The sequence below is a fragment of the Triplophysa dalaica genome, chromosome 9 (assembly GCF_015846415.1).
Source record: "Triplophysa dalaica isolate WHDGS20190420 chromosome 9, ASM1584641v1, whole genome shotgun sequence".
Lineage (NCBI taxonomy): Eukaryota > Metazoa > Chordata > Actinopteri > Cypriniformes > Nemacheilidae > Triplophysa > Triplophysa dalaica.
Window position 1 is genome coordinate 19,029,134 of NC_079550.1, and position 27,852 is coordinate 19,056,985.

A 27,852-nucleotide genomic window follows, 5' to 3' on the forward strand; every position below is an offset into this window, starting at 1 on the left:
TTAATATTTGGCATGTTTGTGTGCTGCTGCGCATCCCTCTTTGTGTAATATGCAGAATGTACGAGCGTTGTGCACCCATCTTTAGGCGCATAACGCACTCTTTAAATAACCAAAAACATCTCGCAACATTGACTTTAGACGAGGTTTGAGTTGGTCTATGGCGCAGTGTATTTTCAGTGCCACAAAAGAGCAACCCTCCTGAGCCATGAGCAACTGTGTCAGGCTGAATTGCGCCGGGTGTACGATAGGGCCCATGAACTTCTAACGGTTGTAGACTGTTGGGAGGTAGAAAAAACTAACTAGAAAAAAATAAAGACACTACTATATAAAGAAAACTAGTTTGTCTATTAGAATTTATGGTTAAATATTGCATTTGCAAATACGTTTTTACTTTTCATAGGCTTAACGCAATCTATAAACAGAGTTTCCTGTTTTAGTGAAGGTCTGAATAATTTAATGAAGTGAATTTCCTTGGTAACCATTTAATTCATCCACAATATGCACACATTTATTCCTAATTTTATCCCTAATAAAACACTGAAAATGGCTCTGTTACAGTCTCTTGTCTTGGCATACTCTTAATTACGAATAACATTACATCAAACTTGCACTGTTGAATTTTAACCACATAACAAGATCATTTTGAGATTTTAAGCCTTTTATCTCTACATGTGTGCAAATTTGTGCATTTTGTGATGGGGATGCTATTCTGACAACTGAGAAGGTTACTGTCACATAAGGTTTCCCTTCTGTTTAAATGGAGAAAAAGAAAATCGAACAAAAGCAGGCCTTGAACCAAGAGCCTCGGATCATTCGAAAAATCAGTCAGTCGCTCTGCAACTACAGCCCTCATAAGGGGGAACGGTTTCTGACACCGATAACTTGCTGTCAGATACCGTGCTGACTTTTACTCCGAAAATGAGAGCGTTCAGAGATTTTCAGCCTGTATCTCTACACATGTGCAAAAAGTCTTAATATTGTGATAGGGAAAAGTATTCTTACAACTAGGAACGTAATGGTCACATAAGGTTAAAAAGGGGGAAAACAATTGCAACTTACTTTATTAAGCAGTCTTTACAATTGTCATTATTACAAAGTAGCTGTACATGAAACATACTAAAAATTCAAAATAAAGATTTTGGGGCATTTATTTAACAGATTTTATTACAACCCACAGAAGAAAATGGCAGGTGCGACCCTGAATGAAAAAATGGATGTGTGGCGTGAGAAAACGTGTGAGAGCTGGCAGACCTGGATAAACAGGGGCATGGAGCGCCAATTTATCGTAAAAACGATGAAAAACCTCCAACCCATGCACGCAAAGAGGAACACTTGACTTTAATGTAAACATTTTAATAATATGAGCAATGCGACTTTACAACTCTACAGTTGTGTTAGTAAAACACAAAAGTAATTCCACAAAACCACTCTTTAAATATTTGTGATTTGCATGTATTTAAATATTCATGGTGTCACTTAAGACACGGCCACAGGTATAAAAATACATGGACAATGAAGTAAAACAAAACCCGGGCTGTACTGGCCTGAAATGTCTAATAAATCCCTTACATTATAAAAGAGACACAACTAGAAAAGAGTGAAGGATTATGTTCACAATATTTCTATATTTACAAACCACTGGTCATGCTAGTTGCTCCATTTAGTAGTAAGTAATGCTGACCTTTGGTTGCAAGAATAACAAATTAGCCTAGCAGTATACAGATAAGAATTTATATAAAAGTGAAACACCTATAAAGTTCATAAAAGGTTTAGTTTAACTGGTAATTGGTCCTACATGCAATACTTTAATAAATATAATAAATGTTATTTAATATAAGCATTCAAAACAATGTTTACACAGTGAAGTATCTACATCTTTAATTGGTGTGAGGTTAAAACGCCTACGTTCACATCTATAAAAAATGCATGCATGGGATTCTTAGTCAGATCATCCGCACGGAGCAGATTTATGCCACTTCTGCCCTGGATTCATTTTCCATTAATGCTTACATAGAAGACCACAGATCGATGCGCAAATAATAATTGAAGAAAAATTTAATTTTGGTTTGTGTCACATCCAGGCTGATTCGATATACAGCTTCGGCGTAATCGCTCTTTGGAAAATAACATTACATGGAAATTAGCTCAAGCATTGTCTTCTGGCACAAGGATAAAAAAACGCAATAAGCAAAAAGATGACAAATTTAAAATCTGCATGTATTTTATTGCAAAGAAAACATTGTAACATCGTAAACTCCAAACCGAATACATTAAAACGTTTAACACGGTGTTACAAAAAGACCAACAGACAATTGATCTTCTAAATCAACAGAAATCTATTTACAAACATAAGTCACCCAAACATTTCACTCAAATGCTGCCATACACAATCATTACAGCTTAAAGTTAAGATTTTCACAATTTTAAAAGGCCCATTATAAAGGGCCATAATGGGTCAAATCAGTAATCATGATTTTAAAACATCAAGTGCATAAACAACATCTACAACCTGACATCTCTTAAAATACATCGTACGCCTTTCATACCGCCCTGTAAATTTAGTCAACACACTACAAACCAATCTCACCAAGCAAGTGGACTTTGAAAAGGATATTTCCACATCTAAGATGAAATGGCAGTAAAGATTCCTCAATACATTTGGCCTTCTTTGATGGAGAGACATCCTGCTAGGTAGCTTCAGGCAAAGGCTTTGACTTTGATTGACTGGAACGTTAACATGCAGCCGAAGTGACTGACCTACGTTGGCCCTGGTTGTATTGGCAAATGGATGATGGAAATATCCCATTTTTACCTAATCCTCCATTTCAGAGTTTCTGCACTGAGGTCCCAAGATCGTGCAGATGTAAGAAAAAGGTCAACACAGGTGGGATGCTTCCAGAGATTTCTAGATTGCAAAGAAGCTTTTCACCTCACAAGAAAGAAAAGACTTAGGACTGGAGCTGGTTCCAACGTCAGCGACAATCCAGAGTTTAAGGCACAATATATTTGGCAAATGTAAGAGTCTTTAAAACAACAAAATTCACAAAAATAACAGCATGATCTCCAAAAGTGGTGGCACGAAACCGGTGACCTTATTAAATGACACAATATGTCATCTACGTTGTAGTGTACTGTATATATACAAGAATGATACTTGTACAAGTATAAAAAATTTCGACCTTAGAGGCATACGTCCACGCATTTTTGAGTCAGTTATTGTGCTTTGAGAGTTCGGCCAAAGGTGTATTCACTCATTGCTGGTGCATGAGAGTTATGTACCATATATTCAAGCTGTTGGAACGTTTCAGTTCTTCTGCGTTGGTTGTCATCATAGTTCCACTGTCCGCTATACTGACGTGATGTCACGGATCCAGTCTCGCAGTTTGGTGACCCGTGTGTAGACCCCAGGCTTGTTTTTCCGAGCGCATCCCTCTCCCCAGCTCACGATCCCAGCCTGGAACCATTTGCCGACATCGGATCGACATGCAAGAGGACCGCCCGAGTCTCCCTACAGAGACCAACAGAAGAATGGAACAGTGAAAATCTGTAAAAAATGACGCAAGAGGAAAAGGAGAGTATGCGCACGTGTGAAGCAACTGAAGACGTTATAATTATGATCGTAATCAGTCATCATTTATTAGTTTGTACCTCTAATTTGAGCTGCTTATTTACTGTGTCACTTCATTCCATTACCATTATTCCTGAATGATTTGTTTTGTGCGTAATGCAATTCGCCTCTTAATTACTTTGCCAATATCGCAATGTAAACAGACGTGGCGATAAAGCATATTTGAATTGCGAGGTGTGAAGAGGATGAGGGAGACGAAACGATCCGAGTGAATGGAACGATAATAGCCCGGGTGACGAAAATGGAGCAAAGCACAAAGAAAAGCTCTCCATCTAGAACAGCGAGGATCCAAAAGACCTGAACCCCGTGTGAGAGAAAAACGTGCAAAAAAGATTACACGCAGTATAAGCGAGATGCGCAAAGCGTTCAGAAGAGAAAAACTAGATGAATAACAAGTAAGATAGAAGTAGAAATTATGGAAATCAGCTCATTTAAATATCAGGAAACAAGGTAGAATAATGAATCTTCTCTACTACGAGACTGTACGCACGCTGCAGGAAGACAACAACATTACTGGAGCGCTCTGACAGCATTATGCTCATGTCATATTTGTACTGTAGACGTTTCTGAATGAATGAGATTTCTAGGCTTGACAATGCATCTAAATGACTATTAAACCACCTTGAATTCATTAACATTGAATACACGTCTAAGTTCTTCTGTACTGGAGATATAAAGAGTCTAAATGAGAGAGGAGATGGAGGAGGTCTGGTTTTGTTAAATGTTTGGAAATGCTAATTTTGAAACACACAAAAAATCATGTGCATCATTTACTGTTTATTATAACGCTTTCAGTTCATAATCGTGTAAACAGATAATTGATTCAAGACAATTCTTCCGGAGAATATGGATCTTCATTTCTTTATTTTTGGCTGTAACATAACTCATTAGGTATGGGGCTTTCCACATTGGATGGTTACCGGCTAGCGGTGAGCATCAGTTGAACACTTGTTATTGCGGTGCATCATGGCATCGAATGAGTGTACAATTTCTGACACAGCCATTGTGTTTTTGTATACTGCTGTCCTTCTGAAACCTCATATCTCTGTATTTTTGCCATGCATCATTAATATTAGTCACCCTTTGCTTGTCACTTTTGCAAATGTCTAGTGTTCAGTTTTAAAGTATAATTAATTTTTTTCCATTTTCTGGAAACCAGTGAATCTGGGGCCGGATTCACAAAACATTTTTAAGAAGAAAATTCTTCTTAACTGCCCTATTGTTTCTTTGAATCAAAAAAACATCTAAAGGCAGTTCTTAAATATTTTTCTACAAACTTCCTATAATTCATCTTAAGAACAATCTTATATTTTGTCTTAAGACCAGTTTCATCAATCCGGGCCCTGGACAACAGGTTTCTGAAGGACAGCGAAGATATGTTACAAGTGAGGAAAATAGTGTTTTACGGCGTTAAAGTTCACATTTTCGGCTTGAAACCTTTTTCGTCAGGTTTCATAAAATGTCAATTTATTTCTGTACAGTCAAATCATATTCACATTGTTTAAAGATTCACATCAGGAGTAAATCAAGAACGTGAATGACCAAGGTTGAGGCAGATTGACGATAAAATCTCATTCACATTAAACTCCTTTTGCAAAAATAAGATACACATCAGAATGACAGAATAAAAACTAAAAACGTTATTTTTCCCAATGTCATCCACAAAACTGTTGTTTTTTACCTGACAAGCGTCAACGCCTCCACCGAGGTAGCCACTGCACATCATCCTTGAGGTCACCTGACCTTCGGTCACCATGTTGCATATAGTATCGTTAATAACCTTTACATCTGCCTTCTGCAGAATTTGTGCAACACTCCCTATAACACAACCACAAACAAAAGAAATGAATCCTGAAACAAGAAAGATTAGCTTTACTCATTATGTATTGCCGTGCCAGAGACATTGCTCTGACAATTTATGCGGTTCCACATCCAAAACAAAATCTGCCTTGTGCTACAGGTGACATTGAGCCAAAGGATTGATGAATGTCAAACTTCACAGCAAAAATGAGACGATAATTCAAAAGACAGCTCAAGGAAAGAGGAATGGCAGAGGGCAGCCCTCAGGCGCACAAGCTGTCTCACCTCCCTCTCGGAGCGTTCCCCAGCCCGTAACGAAGCAGGTGCTGCCAGCCGAGAAAACGTGAGAGGGTGCCGGCAGGCAGATGGGATGCACGGTGTTGGTGAAGTTCAACGGCCGACTCAGTTCCAGCAGTGAGATGTCATAATCGTAGGTCATGTGGTCGTAGTTTGGATGGGTGATGATGGTCTTTAGATCACGCTCCTGGACAGCGGTGCGGTCGGGGTTGAACTGGTCTCGCAAACCGCTGAATGTCTTCCAGTAAGACGGGTCTTTGTGGCTGTATAGGCGTAGTGAGATTTCAATCTTAAGTGATGATTATATTATCATGCCAACATGAAACCACGTCCACAATAGAAATAAAAAATGAAGGTATAATTTATGCGCTCTCGTGTCGTTCAGAACCTGAATGCGACTCTTTCTTCTGATGAACACAAAAGAAGATATTTCGAGAAATGTCCGTACAATGGAATCCAAGGAGGTCCAATGTTGTTTGGTTACCAACATTCTTCAAAATATTTTCTATTGTTTTCTGCAAAAAGAAAGAAACTCATACAGGCATGGAATGACATGAGGCTGAATAATGATGACAGAATTGATATTTTTGGGTGAGCTATCCCTTCAAATATTTGTGTGTCTAAGGCTACCGATACCGAATGAGAACTTAAATCTATTTCGATTTAATGCTTTAAAAGCACAGTTCAAAAGACTGTATTCTTATGATATTTTCCTTTTAAAGCAACTTAAAGAGAAATTTTACTACATGTCTAGTGCTCCACCTGCTGACCAGAAGAAATAACTACAAACTCATGCTCCTATTTACACTGAAAATGTGTCCGATTAAAATCAACTACTAACCGATACAGACAACAAACATAAACCGGCAAAAAAAAAACGAACAAACAAATGACACACAAAATGTAAACACTCATGGCCTTACAGAGATGTAACATATAGTAAAAAGACTCACTCAGGAGAATTAGGTTGGATGAAACAGTGGGCAGCGGACAGGAGCCATTTGTTGGAGATGATGGAAGCGCCGCAAACGTGTCCATCGGTCTTAAAGTGCAGACTAACCTGCCACGGCCACTCACCCACGTCTGCGTTCTGCCCACCCACAATACGGTTGTGCTTGTATGGCCGGACTCCGCAATCTAAAGCAGGATGATAGGAATTGCTCAAAAACACACAAAGGAGACAAGGCATAGGTATGCGGAGATGAGAGGTTATGAGGTCCTGAAGAAGTCCAGAAGGAGAAAGATAAGAGCCAGTTGTTCTCTGACTCACAGGACCAACGGCCTTTAGCATGGCTCAGCAGAATCGTAACAAGGCCAGATATATAGAGAAAGAGCCACGCTTGCTGATAAGAAAACATGAGGAAGGAACAAAAACTAGTGTAGCAACCCTGAGGCCTATAAAAGTATAAAACCATGAAGAAATGTCAAGTGAGGTTTCATAAAAAGTATAGTTGGCTTCGGGCTCAAAATCGAAATCTTTTAGACTAATTACCACATTGCGAGTTTGTTGAGAGCAGAATTGTTTAGAAACTTTTACCAAAAGCCCATGAAAAATAGTAGGAAGCCAACAAGCTTCAAGCTAAAATACAATCAAGAAGGGGTGGGTGTTGTGAGGAAGACATGCTTCACGATAATAATAATAATGATATAGGTATGTTTGATGAAAACACAAAAACAAACAGTGAAAAAGGATTCAGTGTATATGAAAGAACCTTAAAATAAAACAAATAATAATGCGTTGTTGAAGTAATGTCAGTCTTTCTTCATTGGACTGGAGATAGCGATATAGAGGAAATAATGGGGATTGTGTCTTTAAATACTTTGTATAAATAAAAGGCATAATAATTTGCATAATTTATCAAAATAAAGTTGACCTAAAAAATGATATAAAACACTTATGGAGGAAGGATTGTGGCTTTAAATATTTTGTAGAGAATGTTTCTTCAGACCGCACACGACTGGCCTTAAAGGGATACTTCACCCAAAGATGAACTCTCTCATCATTTACTCACCTTCGAGTTGTTCCAAATCTGTATACATTTCTTGGTTCTGATAAACACAGAGAAAGATATTTGGAAGGATGCTTAGAACCAGAAATATTTTGCCCCCCATTGACTACCATAGTAGGAAAAAACACAATGGTACTCAAAAGTGCCCCAGAACTGTTTGCTGTCCTACATTCTTCAAAATATCTTATTTTGTGTTCAACAGAAAAAAATATTAAGTAAATTTTCAAACTATGGGAGTCAATGGGGGGCAAGATCTCTTATAAGCATTCTTCCAAATATCTTTCTTCTTTCTCTGTGTTCATCAGAACAAAATACAGATTCATACAACTCGAAGGCGAGTAAATGATGACAGAATTTTGGGTGAAGTATCACTTTTAGTTAACTTCTGGTAACTATTTATAGTTTATTGAATTTATATTAATATATTGTATATTACCATTTTATTGTATAGTCATTTTATGAAATAAACAATTTGTTGAATTGGTCGTGTAACTTTGTTGCATTCAAGTTCAGCCAAGTAACAGTTCTTCTACTGGTAACTCAAAATAATACTGGCTAGATACTTTTAACTTGCTAACTAATGTAAATTACTTGTTATCAGAAATAACTAACGCAAAGAATAGAGCCCCTGTAGATTAAGTTTGGGCCACATGCGCAGTAACTTCTATGTTGTTGCTTTGAAACCGTCTACGGATGAAAGGCACCTGATCAAACTCAAAAAACAACATTGCCAAGTAACAGCTACGCAAATATATCTATATAAATAGTCTCACAAAATCTGTATTAACAGCCCTAAAAGACTTCTCATAGAGTACAGTAGAGACACCAAGCAACCAGATTTCACTGTGAGAAACGTATCCGACTTACCGCATCCCTGCTCATCTGACCCGTCAGCGCAGTCATTCTCACGGTCACATTCCGCATTCACTTTGTTTATACACTCTTTGTTTTTACACTTGAAGGAAAAGTCAGTGCAAATACCGGCAGCTAAGAAGAAAGAAAGAAAAAAAATGTATAAACAAGGGAATTAAACATCAAGTTTCTCCCTTTCAACAGCAAAGAGCTACGCCTTGTTCGTGGAAAGGCGGCTTATCGATCAGCCCTATTGATTGTGGGAAAGGTCACACATATCTGCTGAAGGATACAAAAACAATGAACAAGTTTTGGGATAGTGTGAGTGGGAGGTAAAGAAAGACACAAGATAAATGGCTCAAGCATGTAATTTCACTGCTGTTTCAGTCGATCTTTAAAGCTATTGCTCACAACTGTCTGATTTGCATAATAAAACAGGTTAATTATCACATTTATTGATGCTGTGAGATTTCAGCGGATGATGTGAATGTGCTGTATGTGTCACTTGAACATCTGCAGAGATGGAGAAACAGAAAATTATGCTCACAAAATGCAACCTGCATGTCAGACCTGTTCGCATACTCTGTGAATATTAATCGATTTCTTCCAACGTTTACTCGACGATACTTTTAAAGTAATTAAATGGAAGATTTCTTGCGTTTAGTTTCCTTTACTTGTTTTTCTAAGTAGGAGGGGACTCTTGAAATGTGAAATAGGTTCTTGAGCATAAAACAATCATTGGTTTTTGGGCAATTCCATGCAAACATTTTTACCAAAGGTTTTCACCGTAATGATAAGTCAGATATCAATATTTGGTGGTTTAAATACCCGTGTAACTGTCTCTTACATTTTATAAAGCATTTTTTTGTATTCTTAAAGCACATCTATCACATACATAAGGGTCCATATCTCCCATAAATGGGCATTTGAAATTAAAAGGATCATATGACGCGAATACATGTTATTCTGTTTCTTTGGTGTGTTGCCCATGCATGTATTAGACACTTAAAATTGCAAAGATTAAAGTGTCAGAATAAAGTGAATGCTCACCCTGACCTGTCTGAAACGTCTCGTGTAGCCACACCCCCACAAATCTACGTCATTTCGTGATATGATTTGACTAAGTCCGCCCAAATGTATACGCAAGTAAGGTGGGCGATCTGTCAGTACAATTGGTTTGGAACCTGATGTTCCAAATATGGTCATAGGCGTTACATTTCCGTCACACACTTGCAGTAATCGTCCAATCACTACGCACTGGTTAACTGGCCAAACATATCACACTTTGCTTTTCAGAGCGATGGGGTTTGTACAAAATCTGCACGTTTCCAAGAGGCGGGGCAAAGAGGCGATACAAACATGCATGGTATATGGAAAATACAGCCTTTTTGAACCTTAAATCGTGTATGCATATTGAATTATCTAAAACAAACAAAACATTTTAGCCGTGTCATACGACAACTTTAAGGCAACACTGAAGTATAGGGACCAATTCTCACTATTAACTAGTTGCTTATTAGATGCCTATTTTTAGCATATTGGCTGTGTAAAAGCACTTCTAAAGCACATATTCAACATGACCATATTCTACTTCCCTAATCCTACCAAATACCTAAACCAAACAACTAACTTATTAACTATTAATAAGCAACAAATTAGTAGTTTACTGAGGCAAAAGTCATAGTTAATGGTTTATTAATAAAGAGAATTGGACCTTAAAATAAAGTGTGACCAAATAATAATTACACTATGTTCTCCATTGGTTGGGTATTATTGCTTCTTTCTGTAACAGCCATAGCACATTCATTTACAACTCTTGTAAAATAGAAAACATGTGCATAGACTGATTTGTTTCTGATGTATGGACTCGATCAACAGGGGTTTAGTCAAATATAAACAAAATTTCACTATGCTGTAAATTTAGGCCTTTTACAAAACATCCATTGATCAATTGTGATCAACCTAATGATGAGCCCTATTGAAAAGGAAAACTGTCGTGTGTAAGAACACGATGCACTTACATCCTTTGCAGGAGACCTCATCACTGCTATCAGCACAATCACTCTTCCCATCGCAAATCACTTCCTGCGGGACACATGTGCCGTCGCCGCACCGCACCTCACCCCGGCCACAGTCTATATGTAGGAACATGGGAAAAAAAATGATGTTATTCAAATGGAAAATGTCAAATAACCAGGTGAAACAGGTAACAGAATGTTGATGTTTCGCACCTTCTTACTACACAATTTGATCTTAACAGTTGACCATAACAGTGTACATTATTCTAATCCCATCATTCAGAAGCCTTTTTAACTTAAAAAGCAGCGCCTTAGAGTCTCTAAGCTTCTGTGACCTCTTTTAGAAAGAACCTTCCAGAAGTAGCACATTTCACATTGTTCAGTAAATGCCCAAAGCATTTCTCTCCGCTGGAGATGAGACACTCACCACAATGCAGCTCATCGCTGTTATCACCGCAGTCATTTACTCGGTCACAAACAAAGTATTGAGGTCTGCACAGGCCATTACTACAGGAAAACTGGTCATCAGCACATTCTGGAACACACACACACGGACCTTTGAACATTGTGCAAATGCAATTTACATGAAACAATGTTGCCTGCCATTATAAGACATCATTCCAATCTGGACTCTCATTAAAAGGTCAATTCACCATAAATAAACAGATCATCAGTATTTTAAAGCTCACTTATTGGTTGTTGTTAGTAAACTGAATGTATCTAATTGGCCCATTATCTCCTACATGGCGTCATTTAGGACTGACTGGAGAATACAGTTTAACTTCAAATTCTTTGTTCTGATGAACACAGAGAAATATATTTGAAAGAATGCTTGTAATCAAACAGTTTATGGCCACCAAAAAATTGCTTTATTAATTTCTTTGTGCTGTCGAACACAAAAGAAGATATTTTGAAGAATGTCGGAAAGCAAACAGTTCTGGGGCCATCTTGATACCATTGTCATTCTTCCTACTATGGTAGTCAATTAAGAATCATTAAACAATAAAGAAAATATATTTACTCAAGAAAATGTTATTAAATTCAATTGACTATTTTTTATTAAAATTCCGAGATCACAAGTTTTATATTTAGAAGAAATTGACTTCATTTTAAAAAGGAAATGACAACATTTTTTTTGACAAAATTCTACAACGGAAAATAATCAGTCCAAATAAATAATAATTTACAAAATAAAATAATGTACAAACTTGTATTGGGCTAAAAACACCTTTGTTGTATGACTGTGCTATAGGTCTTATATTGTAATTCCTTCTCGCATTATTCCGATTAAACATCCTGAAATTTGAATTCCAACACCACTGAAAGGGAGCCAAAATTCAGATTTTTCAAAACCTTTCAGGTCATATTTTTTTATTCAGACTTACTGCAGTTTTTCTCATCACTCATGTCGCCGCAGTTATTCCAGCCGTCACACCTAAGCTCATTCCTGATGCAAAGGGACGAGGAACAGGCAAACTGACCGGGGCAAGCTGCGGATGGAAGACAAGAGAGGGAAGATGAGAAGAGAACACGACACGAAAGGATGAATTCACGAACATTCAGATAATATCACACAGTATAAACAGCAGGGTTACGTACGGTTGACAGGGTCATAGACGGTATAAGTGGCCCTGAATCCTTTATCCGTGTAAGATTCATCTGAATGGAACTTCACTTGTAATGTGTTGCTGAAGCTAGACAGAACATGTTTAGCCTTCTCCCCACAAAACCTTTAGGAAAGAATAGACGGTTGATTTATTCCGACCCTATGGTTTTAATGTGAGGCAAATGTTAAGTATGTGGAGGAATCAAAATGTACATTTTTTATCGGATTTGTTTATTCGACATGAAAAGAAATTGTTGACATATGTTACAATGTGACAAACGAAGTTCAATTTCGAAAACAAAGCATGCAACAATAAGACGAGAGTAACCAGAACACACCTTTTACCCTCCACCTCCACATAATCTTTGTGACAATGGTTAACATCAACCATTGGTTCTTTCACCCGAAACATGTTGAACTCAATCTTTATCTTCTTGCCCGGAGGAATCTGGATACAAACACAAATTGGCAAAACTTTAAACAATCACAAATTCAAAAAGCTAAATAAGTGATCACATCCAGAACAAAAGTTTGTGTTTACATAATTTATGTCTGTTAAGTGCATATTATTGATTTATTCATAAACACATACATGCAATTATTAAATAAAATATAATAAACGTCTAAATATCCATCCTTCCATCCATTTTCTACAGCTTATCCGGGGCCGGGTCGCGGGGACAGCAGTCTAAGCAGGGATGCCCAGACTTCCCTACACACTTCCTCCAGCTCTTCCGGGGGGACACCGAGGCGTTCCCAGGCCAGCCGGGAGACAGAGTCCCTACAGCGTGTCCCAGGTCTTCCCCGGGGTCTCCTCCCGGTGGGACATGCCCGGAACACCTTCCTGGGAAGGCGTCCAGGGGGCATCCGGAAAAGATGCACGAGCCACCTCAGCTGGCCCCTCTCGATGTGGAGGAGCAGCGGCTCTACTCTGAGCTCCTCCCGAGTGACCGAGCTTCTCACCCTGTCTGTAAGGGATCGCCCGGCCACCCTGCGGAGAAAGCTCATTTCGGCCGCCTGGATCCAGGATCTTGTCCTTTCGGTCATGACCCACAGCTCATGACCATAGGTGAGAGTGGGAACGTAGATTGACCGGTAAATCGAGAGCTTCGCCTTACGACTCAACTCCTTCTTCAACACGACAGCAACCGCATTACTGCAGAAGCTGCCCCGATCCGTCTGTCAATCTCCCGTTCCATCCTTCCCTCACTCGTGAACAAGACCCCCAGATACTTGAACTCCTCCACTTGAGGCAGGAACTCTCCACCTACCTAAAGTGAGCAAGCCAGCCTTTTCCGACGGAGAACCATGGCCTCAGAATTGGAGGTGCTGATTCTCATGCCAGCTGCTTCGCACTCGGCTGCAAACCGTCCCAGTGCATGCTGAAGGTCTTGGTCTGATGGGGCCAGCACGACGACATCATCCGCAAAGAGCAGAGATGAAATCGTGTGGTCCCCAAACCCTACGCCCTCCGGCCCCTTGCTGCGCCTAGAAATTCTGTCCATAAAAATTATGAACAGAACCGGCGACAAAGGGCAGCCCTGCCGGAGTCCAACATGCACCGGAAACAAGTCTGACTTACTGCCGGCAATGCGAACCAAGCTCCTGCTCCGGTCGTACAGGGACCGGATAGCCCATAGCAAAGGGTCCCGAATCCCATACTCCCGGAGTACCCTCCACAAGATGCCGCGAGGGACACAGTCGAATGCCTTCTCCAAATCCACAAAACAGATGTGGATGGTTGGGCAAACTCCCATGAACCCTCCAGCACCCTGGAGAGGGTATAGAGCTGATCCAGTGTCGCACAACCGTCTAAATATAATTTCATTAATTTGTAAATATAGATGTAAATCTATATATGTCCTAAATATGTAAACATATATGTGTGTGTATTTTTATAAATACAAAAGTAATATGCACAGTTTGTACACAGACATTTGTTATGTAAACACTAACTTTTCTTCTGGATGCGATTAATCATTTGAGAGCACCAAGTCATAACCCCAAAAACTTTGTTTCACTATACTTTAAATGCCTAATATGTCCTATTTCAGACAAAAACTTCAGCTCTACTCATAATAATACAGCCTAAACACAGGTATTTTGGGGTATACTATACCTTTAAACGCAAAATAAGATTTCCAAAAATCAACATCCTTACATTGATGTCCTAGATGCGGTTAATCGTTTGACAACCCCAGTTTATAAACCAATTTTTTTCACTTTATTTTAAATGCCCAGCTCACCCTGATTTGACATAATTCAGACAAAACCTTCTGCTTCACTCATAATAATACAGTATAATACAGACATTTCATGGTAAACTACACCTTTAAATGCAAGATAAGAGTTTCAAAATGTGAGATCCTTACATTGATGTTCCAGATGCAATCCACTAAGGGAGGATAGAAACTAGGAAAATAAGGAGATGAGAGGTCTCCTGTGGGACTACTCAGAGATTTGTCACAGCTTCCAGCTAGAGATGTCAAAACAGGAAAGAGAAATAAATCATTATGAAAATCATATTCAAACGCATTTCAAAGTTCCCTGGAACTGCTTATAAAGAACAATCTAAAATACAATTTATTGTTATAATATAAAACGGTGCTCTTTACCAGTAAAAGCAGGAATGGCTTTGTAAACCCCTTTGAATCCTGGTCTCCGGACAACATCTGTCACCAGGTTGATGAGCATGATGTTTCCAGAAGAAACCACCTCGAGAGGATTTGTAGGTGGTCGAAGTCCACACTGTCTGTGAAAGAAAAATGCATCAGAGTTCAAACCTCGACTGAATAAAAGAACATTTTATTATTCTCTCGAATGGGACTGTTGCATTTATTTTTCTTTAATTTTAGATTTATACATAAATCAAATTAGCTCACAGACCAAAACCTGTATACATTTTTTTATTTAAATACTGCAATGTTCAGTTCAAATCATTGCAGTATTTGCTCCTTGTGTGAAGCTCTCAAATCTTATTAGGAACATGTCCAGGTCAACCCAGACTGAAAATGTCACTTTTACATGCGAGGTGATTATACCGAACAAAACAACGCAATTAAAATACAATGATATTTCTTTCATGCCATCTGACTTCCACATGCAGTGCCATCCTCAAAGAACTAAAACTATATACTTCCCTAAATGAAATAAAGTGTGTAAACTGCATTATGGGAGATGTAATCTTGTGTGAAACTACATGTCAAGCATCAAAGTCAAACGGGTAGATCAAGTTTGCAAGTCTCACAACACAGAGAGAGAGATACCTGGGGCGTAACAATGTTATTAAGAACCATATTGCCATGGCTCACAGAAATTTAGTGTCACCTTGGAGACGGTGCAATGGCTGAGAGGTGGCGTGAAAATGATGTTCAGAACACACTGGTACAGTTTGTGACCTGAAAACTTTGGGTGATTTGTTTGGTACAGTAAAGAAAATAAATACATCAATCAAGAAACCTGGAAATCCCTGGAAAGAACTCAAAGGTAAACTTTGACAAATGACGCTGAATTAAAAAGTCGGTTGATAAACATAAGGCAGACCTGTTTGACAATGTTTTCCAAAGCAAACAAATGGATGATCTTGACTTAAATACACTATGCCACCTGGGCTCCAAACACTTGATGATCTATCAAGTTCTATCAATGTTTCTCCAAATGTCACAAATGTAATGCTTAGGGTTGTCACAGTATCAAACTCTCATGATTATCGTGGCCAAAAGAATTCATGTTAAAGGACCCAGTGTTTGGCTGTTTAAAAGCTTTGATTATGTTTTTGGGTGTTTATCAATGTATGTTCATGTTTCTAATTTCCAAAAACGCTTTATATGTCAAGTGTATTGTTCATTGCTGTCCCACTTCTAACAAAACGACTGGATTTCTTTCTATACAAAATCCCTCCTTCCGAAACACTCTGATTGGTAAAGCTGACCAGGTCTTTCGTGATTGGCTTCCGCTTCTCAGGCTGTTGTGATTGGTTGGTGCCCCTCTCAATTGTATTCATAAACTTTGGCTTTTAGCAATAAACGGTAACAATGGCGTCAACTTCACTTTATCAGTTAAAAAAATGTGGATCGATCGAAGTGTAACAGTGTGCGTTTCATGATTTTACCACAAGCAAGAGTTTATAATACAGACGCGGTGTTGTGTCATTTGCCTGACGAATAAAGAGTTTTATATCTTTATAACGGTCAACAGCTTTAAACAGCCGTCCATGTTCAGAAATACATTAAAAGGCACTTTATTTACACCCCAATCACTTCCCAGCAATCTGAACTCATAGGGAGTGACTTGTCTAAAATGACAAACATATATGATCTGCCCGTTTCTTAAGATGATGTAGAGGTAATTGCTGCTCTTTCCAGTTGAATGTTTGCCTACTTTGTAGATATAAAGCTTTTGCTAATGCGTGAAGCTTCATACGGAACATTGCCCTCCGTCAATTTGCAGGTTGGGGTTTCGGGGAACTGTCACACCCCACCTGCATTATCTCTGTGCCCCCCAGTCAATGGCACTACACTGTGACACCCCTGGTACTGCTATAGCACTGAATTTAAACTAGATATTTATTCTAGTAGAATAATAACAGTAAACATCTTTTAAAGAAGAAAATCAAACAAATTATTATTTTTGGCCCAACCGCTAAGAATACAGATGCATTGACTCACTTTGTGATGACCTGACTGCTGTCAGGACTGAGAGAATTGTAGATAGCCACGTAGTCAGTGATGCAGTCGTCCTCCACGTGGAAGCTCTTGAATTTGACGATGATGGCGTGGTTCTGAGGAGCCCTGATCTGCCACTGGCACCGGGAGAAGGCCGGGTATTTACTGGGGTGGTCAGGAGACGCAAAGTCTTTTTCGGTGGTGTCTGCCTCAAGACTGTAGAAACATTTCTCTGAAAAAATTCAGAAGTCCCGTATGACACGTTTCTTATTTGAGTTGCATCAAATACTATGTAAACATACGATATATATCCTCAAATGATGTCCTCGACCTCAAAACCATATGAAATCTTGGTGCAGTTTAATGCGCATGCTTTTGAAAAGACCATGTTTTGAGGTCTGCTGCTGTGCACAGGTAAGTAAGAATATAGAGAGAGGGAACGCGTGAGATGGAGGCGGGCGGGCATTTTTCAGTGAGTGACAGGAAAGTGCTCGGCAACCCGGGTGGAATATTACAGCGCAGCGGTGACTGAAACGGGACACACTTTACTCACTGGATCTGGGGTCCCTGGCCATCCGAGGGTCCGTTTCTGCAGAGAGTGCGAGAAAGAGAGAGAGAAAAAATTATGCATTCTGTACTTTTCCTGTCCTCTTTCCTTTCAATTTGCACACAGCTTTCAGCCACCCTGTTCCTCCAGCTCTTCACTCTCACCCTGACTGTGATTCCAGCGTTCACAAATACCAGTTTCTCACTTTAGCACTAACACAGGTCCCTGTACAGAGCCATCATTCTGTGCGGGGCACTGAGGTGTCAGATAGGCCTGGTGCTGTACAGGATGCAAATGGAGACAGTAGAGGAACAGACAGTAACTGCTTCTTTTCAGAAAGACAGAGCATCTCCATAATAAGCTACCTTTATTTATATAGTGCTTAATGAAACAAAGATAGTTTCAAAGGAGCTTTACAATAAGGAAATAATTACAATTATCTGTAATGTTATAAAAAAGAGATGTGCCTTCTTTATTACATTGGTTTCTGCTACGGTCCATTTAGAACTGATTTTCAGCCTTTTTTTCTCATGCTTCGATTTACATGGGTTTATTTAGACTTCTATGTAAATCCCTCCTTGCATATAAAATATAAACCGCGCGTTGCTCCTCGTACACACGTGCTGTCGGGTTTAATATGATTTGTACGGCCCCAGTAACCAGCCAGTTTGTGAATCCTGAATTACAGTGCGACAGGTAAAGAATGCAATTCGCGTAGAAATGTGTGGCACAAACCTGATAGCAAAATGAACTGTTATATCAACAGCTCAAGAAAAATTCAATGATTTGACAAATACCATAAACAGTGAAGAGCAGAACTGATGACTTGTTACTGGAACTTGCTGTATGTTGGGATTAAACGTTTGAATAACATTTAAAGTAATTTGAGAACGACCTGAAATGAAAAGCCACTATCATCTTTCTTTAAAACAAGCAAATATCTTACTGGAAGCAGTGATGTCTTTGTCTGTGACCGCGATGGTTCCTGTGCGACTGCGCTCTGCACGGATGGACCTCCTCAGGGCCTCGACCACCCGGTCTTCTGTCAACTCCAGTTCGACCTCCTGTTCTGTCTCAGGAATGTCAAACTGGGTCCAGTGATAGGCCATCAATCCATCACTGCATTTGCCACATCGAATAAACGTTAAAACCAACAAACATTTTTGACATTTTCTAAATAAAAGCGGTGGTTGCTTTTTACATTTAGGATTCAAACAAAATTTGCCTAAATTATTAACCACGAGTATATACAACAGTAAAAGATAGCCTTGTTTTACCACCCATCACCAATTCTGTTGAAAAAGAATCATGTGTGTTTTAATAAAGGTGTTTTTTCCCCAGTTTTAACAAGCAATTCATCACAATTACTGAAATCCGTAAGCATCAAAGTCAAGACATGAATGATGTATTCTTTCATAAAACGTTTCTTTAGGCTTAAGATTAAGGAGGCATAGAGTACACTATAAATTCAGCTTTGTCTAGACGGATTTAGATGCACTGTACCTGAAAGCGGAGATGACCGACTTTGTAAAATATTTGGAAAGGAACGGGTCTTTATTGAATGTGTCATTCATCTGAAAAACAAACAGCACATGATTTGTGATCTCAGTGTAGGGCTGTAGATGACCAAGAACATGCAGGTGTTAGAAAAGCATTTATAACACAGAGAAATACTGGTCTAGTATCAGGCAATGTGGCCATACTGATCATGTTCTAAAGATGCGTAATGATTCAAACCTAAATGGGTAAATTTTCTAAATCTTATCAAAAATCTTTCATAATAGCCTTGGATTCTGCCTGACTTTCCATCAACGTAATGTGCAACATTTTACATGAGAAACGCAGATGTAATGGGAAAAAAAAAATATCACACAAACAACACATGCACGTACACCTAGTAGCATATTGTTACATGAAATACAAAATCGAATTCTCATACAATTCCATAATAAACCAGATGTTCATAAGAACTTTAATTTCTGTATTATAATAACAGGAATGATTTTTGCAGGCAAATGTGCTTACATGATATATTTGTGTTACAATGCGAATGGGCGTTTATTATTTCTATGCCAAATATCATTTTTTGACCTGCATATTCCGCACTAAAATGAACCCATAAATCAGCCTACAACGTGACTAAAGGCCCGTTCACACCAAGAACATTAACTACTGTATAAAGATAATGTTTTAAAAAGGGTTTTAAATTTGAAATGCTAATACAGGTTGTTATAGTTACCCTTAATGTTATCATTCTTGGTGTAAACACTTACAAACTCTGATAAATTAGACGAACAAATTAAATCTCAATGCAGGGCTACTTGTTTCCTGACACTTGTTTTCTGAGGCAGTCGTAACTCTCTGTCTGTTTGCTTTTCAGCACGATTGGGGTGAAAAGCACATATCTGATAGAGATTGAGCCGTTTAGAGATGAGCCTGAGAGCTACAGATGGCTGTAAACTAAAGCAAATCAGTAATGGGCCTTCTATAAAGCCCTGTCTATCCTCACACAGTCCGCTGAAGATAATGACTATATACACATCACAGAGGGACTCTGAAGATTGAAACACAAAGTCCTGGTTGCCTCGTCTAAGAATAGACGGGAACGTTCTCATGATCTTTTGAATATTAATATAACAACATGACAGCTTGTAAAAACTAACGGCTGCCTCTCTCCACCATCAGCCTGCAGGCATCCAGAGCACTCCTTCAGCTCCGCATAGCATCAGAGATGCTTTAAGCATCGCCGTTGTCATTTTGATCTGCGCACGTCTTGTTTTCTGTCAGCCTGATATGGAAATCAACGATCAGGCCTGTGGTACTTCAGCTCTGTTCAGAAACCTGCCTTCATTGTCAGCTGCCTTAAAAAGTCAGCATTTCTAAACAGTCACTGACCCTTATAATTCATTTCAATTACGTTACACTTTACAACTTAAACATGTGGGGAACCTTTTTGTGAACTTGCGTAGCGTAATACTCACAATTTCCTCCAAATCCTTCGCCACCAGTTGGAATTCAGGGCTATCGGGATTGTCAAACGCTGGGCTGTACTGCGGTTTGAGCAGTCGAATTTGTCCGCTGTAAACCCGCTTGGATGGGCTTATTTTCCCCATGTCCGCCTGGGTTTCTAGTTCTTTGGTCCTCACTTTTACAAAAGAAAAAAAACATTCATGTTCAGTCCTAGAGCCTGTTGCCTCTCTGACAATGTAACTTTTCAACTTTTGCGAAGCCTTGTACCAACAAAGAGCCAGACGAGAAATCCGACCACAGCAGACACCACCAGCAAGGCAAAAATAACCCCCACGATGATGCCAGTCTTCCGCTTTGATGCAGTTTTCTTCTCTTCATTCGTCATGAAGGACACTCGCTCATGGCGATCTTTGTCTCCCTAAAAACAAAAAACATTTATTTGAATAAATATCAAACAATGCAACATGAAATCGTAAATAGTATATCAATTATTGTAATATTAAGATAAAAAGAAGAAAAACTTGTGATGAATGAACTACACCATTCATTTTAATACACATTTAATTGAACGATATAACAATAAGAAAACAGAAACCAATAAACGTTCTGGCACACAGTATCATGTCAACCAGCTTTTCTTTCTTTCCGCTTATGCAGGAACAGTTTATCTCAACTAATATTTCCTTCCTGAAGCATGAGAACTGTCATTTTACCGACCATATACAGCCACAGTTTATCTCCGTGGTTAAGCCATTTCTTTATTGCTTTCTTTTTTACGCTTCGGTAAGAAAATGCTTTTTTTTAAATAGTTAAATAGTTTTTCAAATAGGAAATTCACATTGTTTAACAGTCTATATTTTGGGCAAAATGTTGATAAATGACTTTAGAAGAAATACTAAAGAATGTTGGTTTTTAACTAATTCCATTAGGTGGGGTTCTCCATATATGAAAATGATCTAACGATTTACTCACCTTAATCCCATTTTAATTTATTCAGAGATGAATTTATGTGCTTTTTGGAGCATCATTTTTTATATAAATTTAAACAGTGTTGTGAAATAAGGAAGTCATATACATGATGTTGAGTAAATTGTGACTTAGAATTTTTAGTTATATTTGGTTAAACCACTCCTTTAAAGCAACACTTTGTAGTTTTCGACCTTAAAATAACGTCCCTAAAATGATTTCAGTGGTAGAACAACTCTTAACCGGACGAATTCTACTGTCGATGCTACTTGAACAGCCTCATAGAGGCTACAACCACATTCTATAAGTTCTGTGTTCGGGTTGGTTCACACAGCCCCGCCCCTCCCCTGTTTGCGGAAGAGTGCGACATGGTTTCCAAACAACGTTTCTGCATTTCGCCGGTTCCACCAGCTTACTTAAACAAATACACGTGTTTTACACTGCCCACAGGGAAGCTTTAAACACGACATTATTTACAACACTGGTAACAGACAATTGCGCTTATCAACCACATAGGGAACCTGTGAGCAAAAGTTCTAAAGTGTTGCTTTAAAATAGACATGAAATGGAAGTTGCAATTGATTTCCTTGCTGTATCATGATGTAAAGTCGAGTAAAACAGCTTCTGAAATAAGTAAAAAATACAGGGCGGGGCTTTATTTTGCCCTTACTTTTTGATTGGATTGTTGTAGGTTGGGGCCGGAGGCAAATGCTTAAACTACCAGGCCGTAGATTAGTCGTTCCTCTTTTTTGTTGCTAACGTCATGTGGTAAAGAGTTGTTGTTGAGAGGGGAACTTAACGTTTTTGAAAAAAGATTACAAAATCATTTATAACCAACAACATAATTGTAGTTTTTGTGTGAACTAACTCACAACACCTGCAGGAATGAGTAGTTGGCAAAGAACAGACCTTGGGTAATCGGCACGTTTAAACTCCATCACTTTATGAGCTATGGCATTAATTTACTTTATTTTCTGCAATCATTTCTGTAGGCGTGGTAAGCGATCTGTTTTTATAGATATTTTTCACAGTAGGATTTCACAGTAGAATTCCTGGAGGATGTGAAGCTACTAACACCAACATTCGCACACATCTACATCCCCTCCACCCGCAGACACAACGCTGAAGTTGAACATAAATCCCCAACAAAGTGGAGCTATAATCTAAGCCTTTAGGTGCTGCACAATGCACACTATTTAACCAAAAGCACACATGTATACTGTAAGAGAAGGAGTACAATTTTAAAATGGTTAGAAATCGGAGTGTCTGGGTCCCAGGAGAAGAGAAATCGGAAGATCATTAGAAAGCAAGAATCACATTGGTATTAAATAAGTTTGTCAGACGTGTTAACCCTCCTTAATATATGAGCCCGATTATCACAGCATGTGCGATAGCTCACCGCAATTAAAACCATTCGTACAGTTTCCCAGCTGGCAACCAAGATGGTTAAATGATTTTTTAGCAGCTATCATGGCATAAAAGAACCATTGGGGAACAGGGGTCGCTTGCTGCTGTGGGCCTCAGCCACAGAGATCACAGCCTAATAATGCCATTACACAACATGAATCTACCCACAATCCACTGCAAATGCCACAGTGATGAAACACTGCTCATGATTTGAGCCATGAGCTAAACCGTACTTCCTCCTTCTTACTTTAATCTATCAGCCGGAGTAGACGAGTGAAGTGCTTTTGAAATGAAGTGATAATGAGGTAGATAGAGATTAGGCATCAATCGAGTTTTGAAATAGATGAAATAAACACACTATCGTTAATGAGATTATGCGAGTTCACAATATACAGAAAACAATTCATAGCCAACAAAATATTTTTTGAGGACCTAATTAGTGCTGTCAATCGATTAAATCAATAAATCCGATAAATCACACATAACATTATTGTTTTTTAATATACTTTAAATTCTAATAATTTAAGTCTGTACGCACTAGACAGGACCGCGGTCACGTTGGATTGTGCCACGTCCCACAGCTAGAAGCTTTCTATATACATTCAACGCATCAAAGCAACAGTTTTAAATCGCACTTAAATGGTTTAAAGGCCTTTACATGAATAATAGCATGAACATTTTAGGGCTGCAGCGATTGATTATTTTAGTAATCCAGTATTCTACTGATTTTTCCATCGATTAGTTGGGTATTCGATAATAAATACTTTTTCTTTATTGAAGAGCAATACTAAATATACAAGACAAAATAAGACCGGTCTCTTAAAATGACAACTAATTTGTTTCATTTTAAGACAAAATAAAAATGTTATTGCTGAAATTGCATAAATTAGTATCTGTGAAAAGTTAACCCATTAATACATTACATTGCCATATTACATAAAAAATACAAATGTATTAATAAGAAACATGAATAAAAATAGAAAGAATAATTTCAAAGGTAAACCGCTTATTTTTTTTATGTAAATAACATTTGTCTTCTGCCAAAATAAAAGCCCGGTTAACTCTGTATTTATGTGGACAAATGTCTGTTTCTACACTCAAACGATGACATGTTCGTGAAATAAACTCTCTGAGCAACTCTTGAGATGAAGTTCACATGTTCATGTCCTCGTAAAGCGCAGACGCAGACAAATTGGTGAGCATCACGCGTGTATCACATTAAACGGTGTTATTCATTCACTTATACATGTGTAAATAATCAGCATCCACTAGTCCGCATCTAGTTTTGTGGACTCAATGCAGCCGGAAAACACGTTTCACTCGCAAAATAGACTAAAATGTTAATGTTGAATGCACTAATAAAAAAAGAAATCTAGTTTCCTGAAACTTTCCTAAACTTCCTCAAATTTGTAATTAATTGTGAGATCAAGTTGATAACATGTCATTTGAGACAAAACATCAAATACGAATTCATACCAAATCAGCAGGTCACTGGTATCGTGAAGTGCCTACACAGGGCCGATCTGTGAACTTGATAACCCATTACGAGGTGTGGTGCTCATGAACTGTTATACGTGACCTGTATGATTGAGTTGACAGTAATTACTTAGCACATAGAAAATTATTGAAACAAATCCGGTTCAACAGGTTTACAAATGCTGTACAAAAAAGGTCTGAAAGAGATTTACATGGGTTACCCCATGTAAGATATACAATTTAATTATCTCACAGTAGATCATCACATGTTGACTTAATTCTTATGTATATTTGACTTTAATCCTGCACTCCAAGTCATTGGCAATGTTTAAGTTTGTTGCAATGCTCCTCTATTTGCATTTGCATGTTTTCCAGCACGGAAGTCTAGGTTTAACACTTGACATGAACCAAGTTTTTTGCTTCAGTATTTACAGTAAATTGCTATAAGGTAAGAACCCCTGCCAAGGATGTAAAATGAATACATTTTGGTTAAGTTTGGCTAATTATATTACATTATCCATGAAGCTGTATATCAGAGATCCAACATGGCAGTCAAATGACATAAGAAAACATAAGAAAAAATAAACAAAGGAAAAAGTAACTTCAAAATGCCATGTTTGTTGCCATAGCAGTTCTATTCTCTGTCTGTTGGCATCACACAGATGTTGGCCTTTTCTCAATTCCACGAACGCAAGGCAGCCTCGAAAGAACAGGCTCGGATGGACGTGCCGCAATCACTGCTGGGACTTGAAGCAGGTTCTATACATGCAAGGCTGCATTCGATGCATCCTTGATATCAAGAACAAATCCGGGGAACTTTCATGCGTCCTCAATATTAGTGTTCTTCAGTACTGGAACCAGACTTTGACAGTTAATGATGATGTAGAACTAGAACACGAGGACACAAGAGAGCTGAAGAAGGCATTTTGAGAAACGGCCAAAATCTAAAGTCAGCAAACCAAGCAGACCACATTTTTCAGTCTTGTCTGGAATTGCTGCCACAGAGGACAGAAACCAGTGACTGGGTTAGTCAACTGGTAACCAGACTGAGGAATTGTCACGAAAAACAACTCGACAGAAACAAATGAATCCTTCTGAGGCACATTGAAATATTTCAAGATAAAGAGGGCAATTAAAGGGCTGCCTTAAACACTCTTCATGGTCCATTTTGGTGCATTTGGGTTCTCTTTGGGTTGACCCCAAGTTTGATTGTGTTTCGTAAAACATTTGAATTTGAGGGAGTGTGTTGCCATCTTCATTTGGAGGTATTTATTCTCCCTATATTTTGAGTTTAAAGAGTTTGTAAATTAAGACGTTTAGGTTATTTAGTTGGGTATTTATAAAAGTCTTGGAGTTGTTTGAATAGAAACCCTTACTTATTTGTGGCTCCTTTATACATGAAATATTTCTTTAGAAAGATTGACCCTAGATGGTAGGGCTGTAGACAAGTCCACTGTTGTAGAGTCCAAGACAAGTCCAAGACTAGAACTAGTCGAGACCGAGTCAAGACCGAGTCAAGACCGAGTCCAATTGAGACAGTCAAGACAGAGACAGAAAAAAAATCATGACTACAAGACCACATACTTAACTCTTGATTATTAATGTGATGCAAGAGAAAGCATATCTTCTATTCTAAGAAAATCATTTTTATTATTGTTTTCTATGATCAAAATCAGATAAAATAAGGCAATCTTAACTTTAGTTAGAGAACTAAATTCACAATTCCGAAGTGTAAGTATATTTTTTTTTATTGAAGTGTAACAATTTTATTCTGCCAATAGAAAATGTAACAAATAACCAGCAAATACTTGAATATGTTCCCATTCTTGAACTTATCACTTTGTGTCGCCTAAAGTAACCAAAAAATAAACCACCTTTTTAAGGAACTTTATTTATCAGCCCTCCTAACAGCAAGGCTGTGCAGCAGTAAACACCTTTTTGTGCGTGTGCACGCCTGCCCGTGCTTGTGCGTGTTCGAACTTCGATAGAGGAGGCGAAAGAAAGAGCAGAGGCCCCACGGTTTGTTTAAAAGCAGGTTTCGGTGCCCATCCTTAAATAACATGTTCATATCCCAATGCCAATAAAATACGATCAATCTTATCTTTAAGCCCTATTTTCTAAACTTATAAAAATACTCAAATGCAATGCTAACTCTGAAACATGCCATTAACTTACCTCTGTTTGTGATGCCTTTGCAGGTATCTTACGAAATTGGATGTTGTTCCACATGTTTCATAGAAAGTTTTGCAAAGTTTTGCAAAAGTTTCCTTTTAAGTGCACTGTCGATAAATTCTTTGTGGTTTGTAAAACCAAATTGTATTCTGCCGCTGCCTCACTGACATCGTGCCTGATGAATGAGTGATGCTCTCTGGTTTGCGCCACGGACGAATCGTTCATTTGAACCGGTTCACTCTTTTAAGTGAACCGGTCGAACCAGTTCAGCTGAATCGTTCGCGTTTGGCGTCTCCCGTAAACGCTTAATATAATCCACAAATTAATTCAGTTATTCCCTTTCTGACGAGCATGACAGTCCCGCGGAGTTATTTAGTTACATCAACAGCACACACTGACGTGAACTGCTGTATGAAGAGAGATCTTATGAGCACATGCGGCTCCCTTCTTGAGTCGAGAGTCCGTAACAGTTTTTGGATCATTCATTTTCGGATCACAATTTGTTTTGAAGGAGAAAATAAAACGTATAATGCTGGACTCGGATGAGACCGCCTAGAACATTTGTCGAGACCAATGACCAAGTCCGAGACAAGTCCAAGTGCAAATACCAACGAGTCCAAGACAAGTACGAGACCGTACTCTAGTACTACGGGTCGTAACATAAATTGGTTCTGATGAACACAGAGAAAATATTTGAAAGAATGAGTACAACCAGACAGATTTAGTAGGAAAAAATGCAATTGTTGTCAAAAAGCCCTGTTCGATTATAAGCTCAGAACAAAGAAATTCATACAGATTTGGAACATCTAGAATGCGAGTAAATGATTAAAGAATTTTCATTTTTTGGTGAAATATCCCTTTAACATTAGGCCTATAGCAACGTCCTTAGTCTACATCTAGACCAAAAATAACATTTTGGGCCCTCTATACCACCAAATAAAATGTGTCTGGAGCTGCAAAATATATGTAACCTTTAAATAACTACAATTACTATAGTTACCTTGTTAAACCACTAGGTGGCCGAAGTCCGATTTTTATTGTTTAGATGTTAGCAATTTATCAAATTTGTCCCTGGCAAGAAGTGTGAGTGCTGCCTGGTAAAAGGGGAGAAGCGTCACGTTGTTGCATGCTCTGCTTTAGTTAGACTTCAGCTTTTTTCAGTGAACTTTTGTTTTTGCAGCGTTTGATGAACAGCCACAAGAGACCCCATTCTACATTTACATTTATACATTTAGTCATTTACCCGACGCTCTTATCCAAAGCGATAAATGTGGAAACCGATCCAAAGAAGGTTTGTGAGAGCGAATTTTTAGCTTTATGGGATGGCACCACAACACTCCCCACATACAGACACCATGCGTAAACATTATGAGAAGCACGTTAGCCAGATAGGATTTAAACTATGCCGTCAAAAGACCTAAAAGTTTGGTTTAAAAACAA

At 38.5% G+C, this 27,852-nt stretch overlaps 1 protein-coding gene across 1 annotated transcript in view; it reads right to left on the minus strand.

Moving 5' to 3' along the window:
* Nucleotides 1-2,203: 2,203 nt before the first annotated feature.
* st14 (ST14 transmembrane serine protease matriptase) overlaps nucleotides 2,204-27,852 on the minus strand; it is a 29,461-nt gene continuing 3,812 nt past the window's right edge. The window contains exons 2-19 of the mRNA XM_056757428.1: nucleotides 20,659-20,809; nucleotides 20,403-20,566; nucleotides 18,925-18,995; nucleotides 18,368-18,540; nucleotides 17,428-17,463; nucleotides 16,878-17,106; nucleotides 14,826-14,962; nucleotides 14,583-14,686; nucleotides 12,549-12,658; nucleotides 12,204-12,334; nucleotides 11,990-12,094; nucleotides 11,032-11,139; nucleotides 10,608-10,721; nucleotides 8,602-8,721; nucleotides 6,679-6,862; nucleotides 5,714-5,988; nucleotides 5,310-5,446; nucleotides 2,204-3,508 (exon numbers count right to left, since the gene is read on the minus strand). Coding sequence (XP_056613406.1) covers nucleotides 3,347-3,508; nucleotides 5,310-5,446; nucleotides 5,714-5,988; nucleotides 6,679-6,862; nucleotides 8,602-8,721; nucleotides 10,608-10,721; nucleotides 11,032-11,139; nucleotides 11,990-12,094; nucleotides 12,204-12,334; nucleotides 12,549-12,658; nucleotides 14,583-14,686; nucleotides 14,826-14,962; nucleotides 16,878-17,106; nucleotides 17,428-17,463; nucleotides 18,368-18,540; nucleotides 18,925-18,995; nucleotides 20,403-20,566; nucleotides 20,659-20,809 — 2,511 coding nt within the window. The 3' untranslated portion in view covers nucleotides 2,204-3,346. The remainder of the gene's footprint in view (nucleotides 3,509-5,309; nucleotides 5,447-5,713; nucleotides 5,989-6,678; nucleotides 6,863-8,601; nucleotides 8,722-10,607; nucleotides 10,722-11,031; nucleotides 11,140-11,989; nucleotides 12,095-12,203; nucleotides 12,335-12,548; nucleotides 12,659-14,582; nucleotides 14,687-14,825; nucleotides 14,963-16,877; nucleotides 17,107-17,427; nucleotides 17,464-18,367; nucleotides 18,541-18,924; nucleotides 18,996-20,402; nucleotides 20,567-20,658; nucleotides 20,810-27,852) is intronic.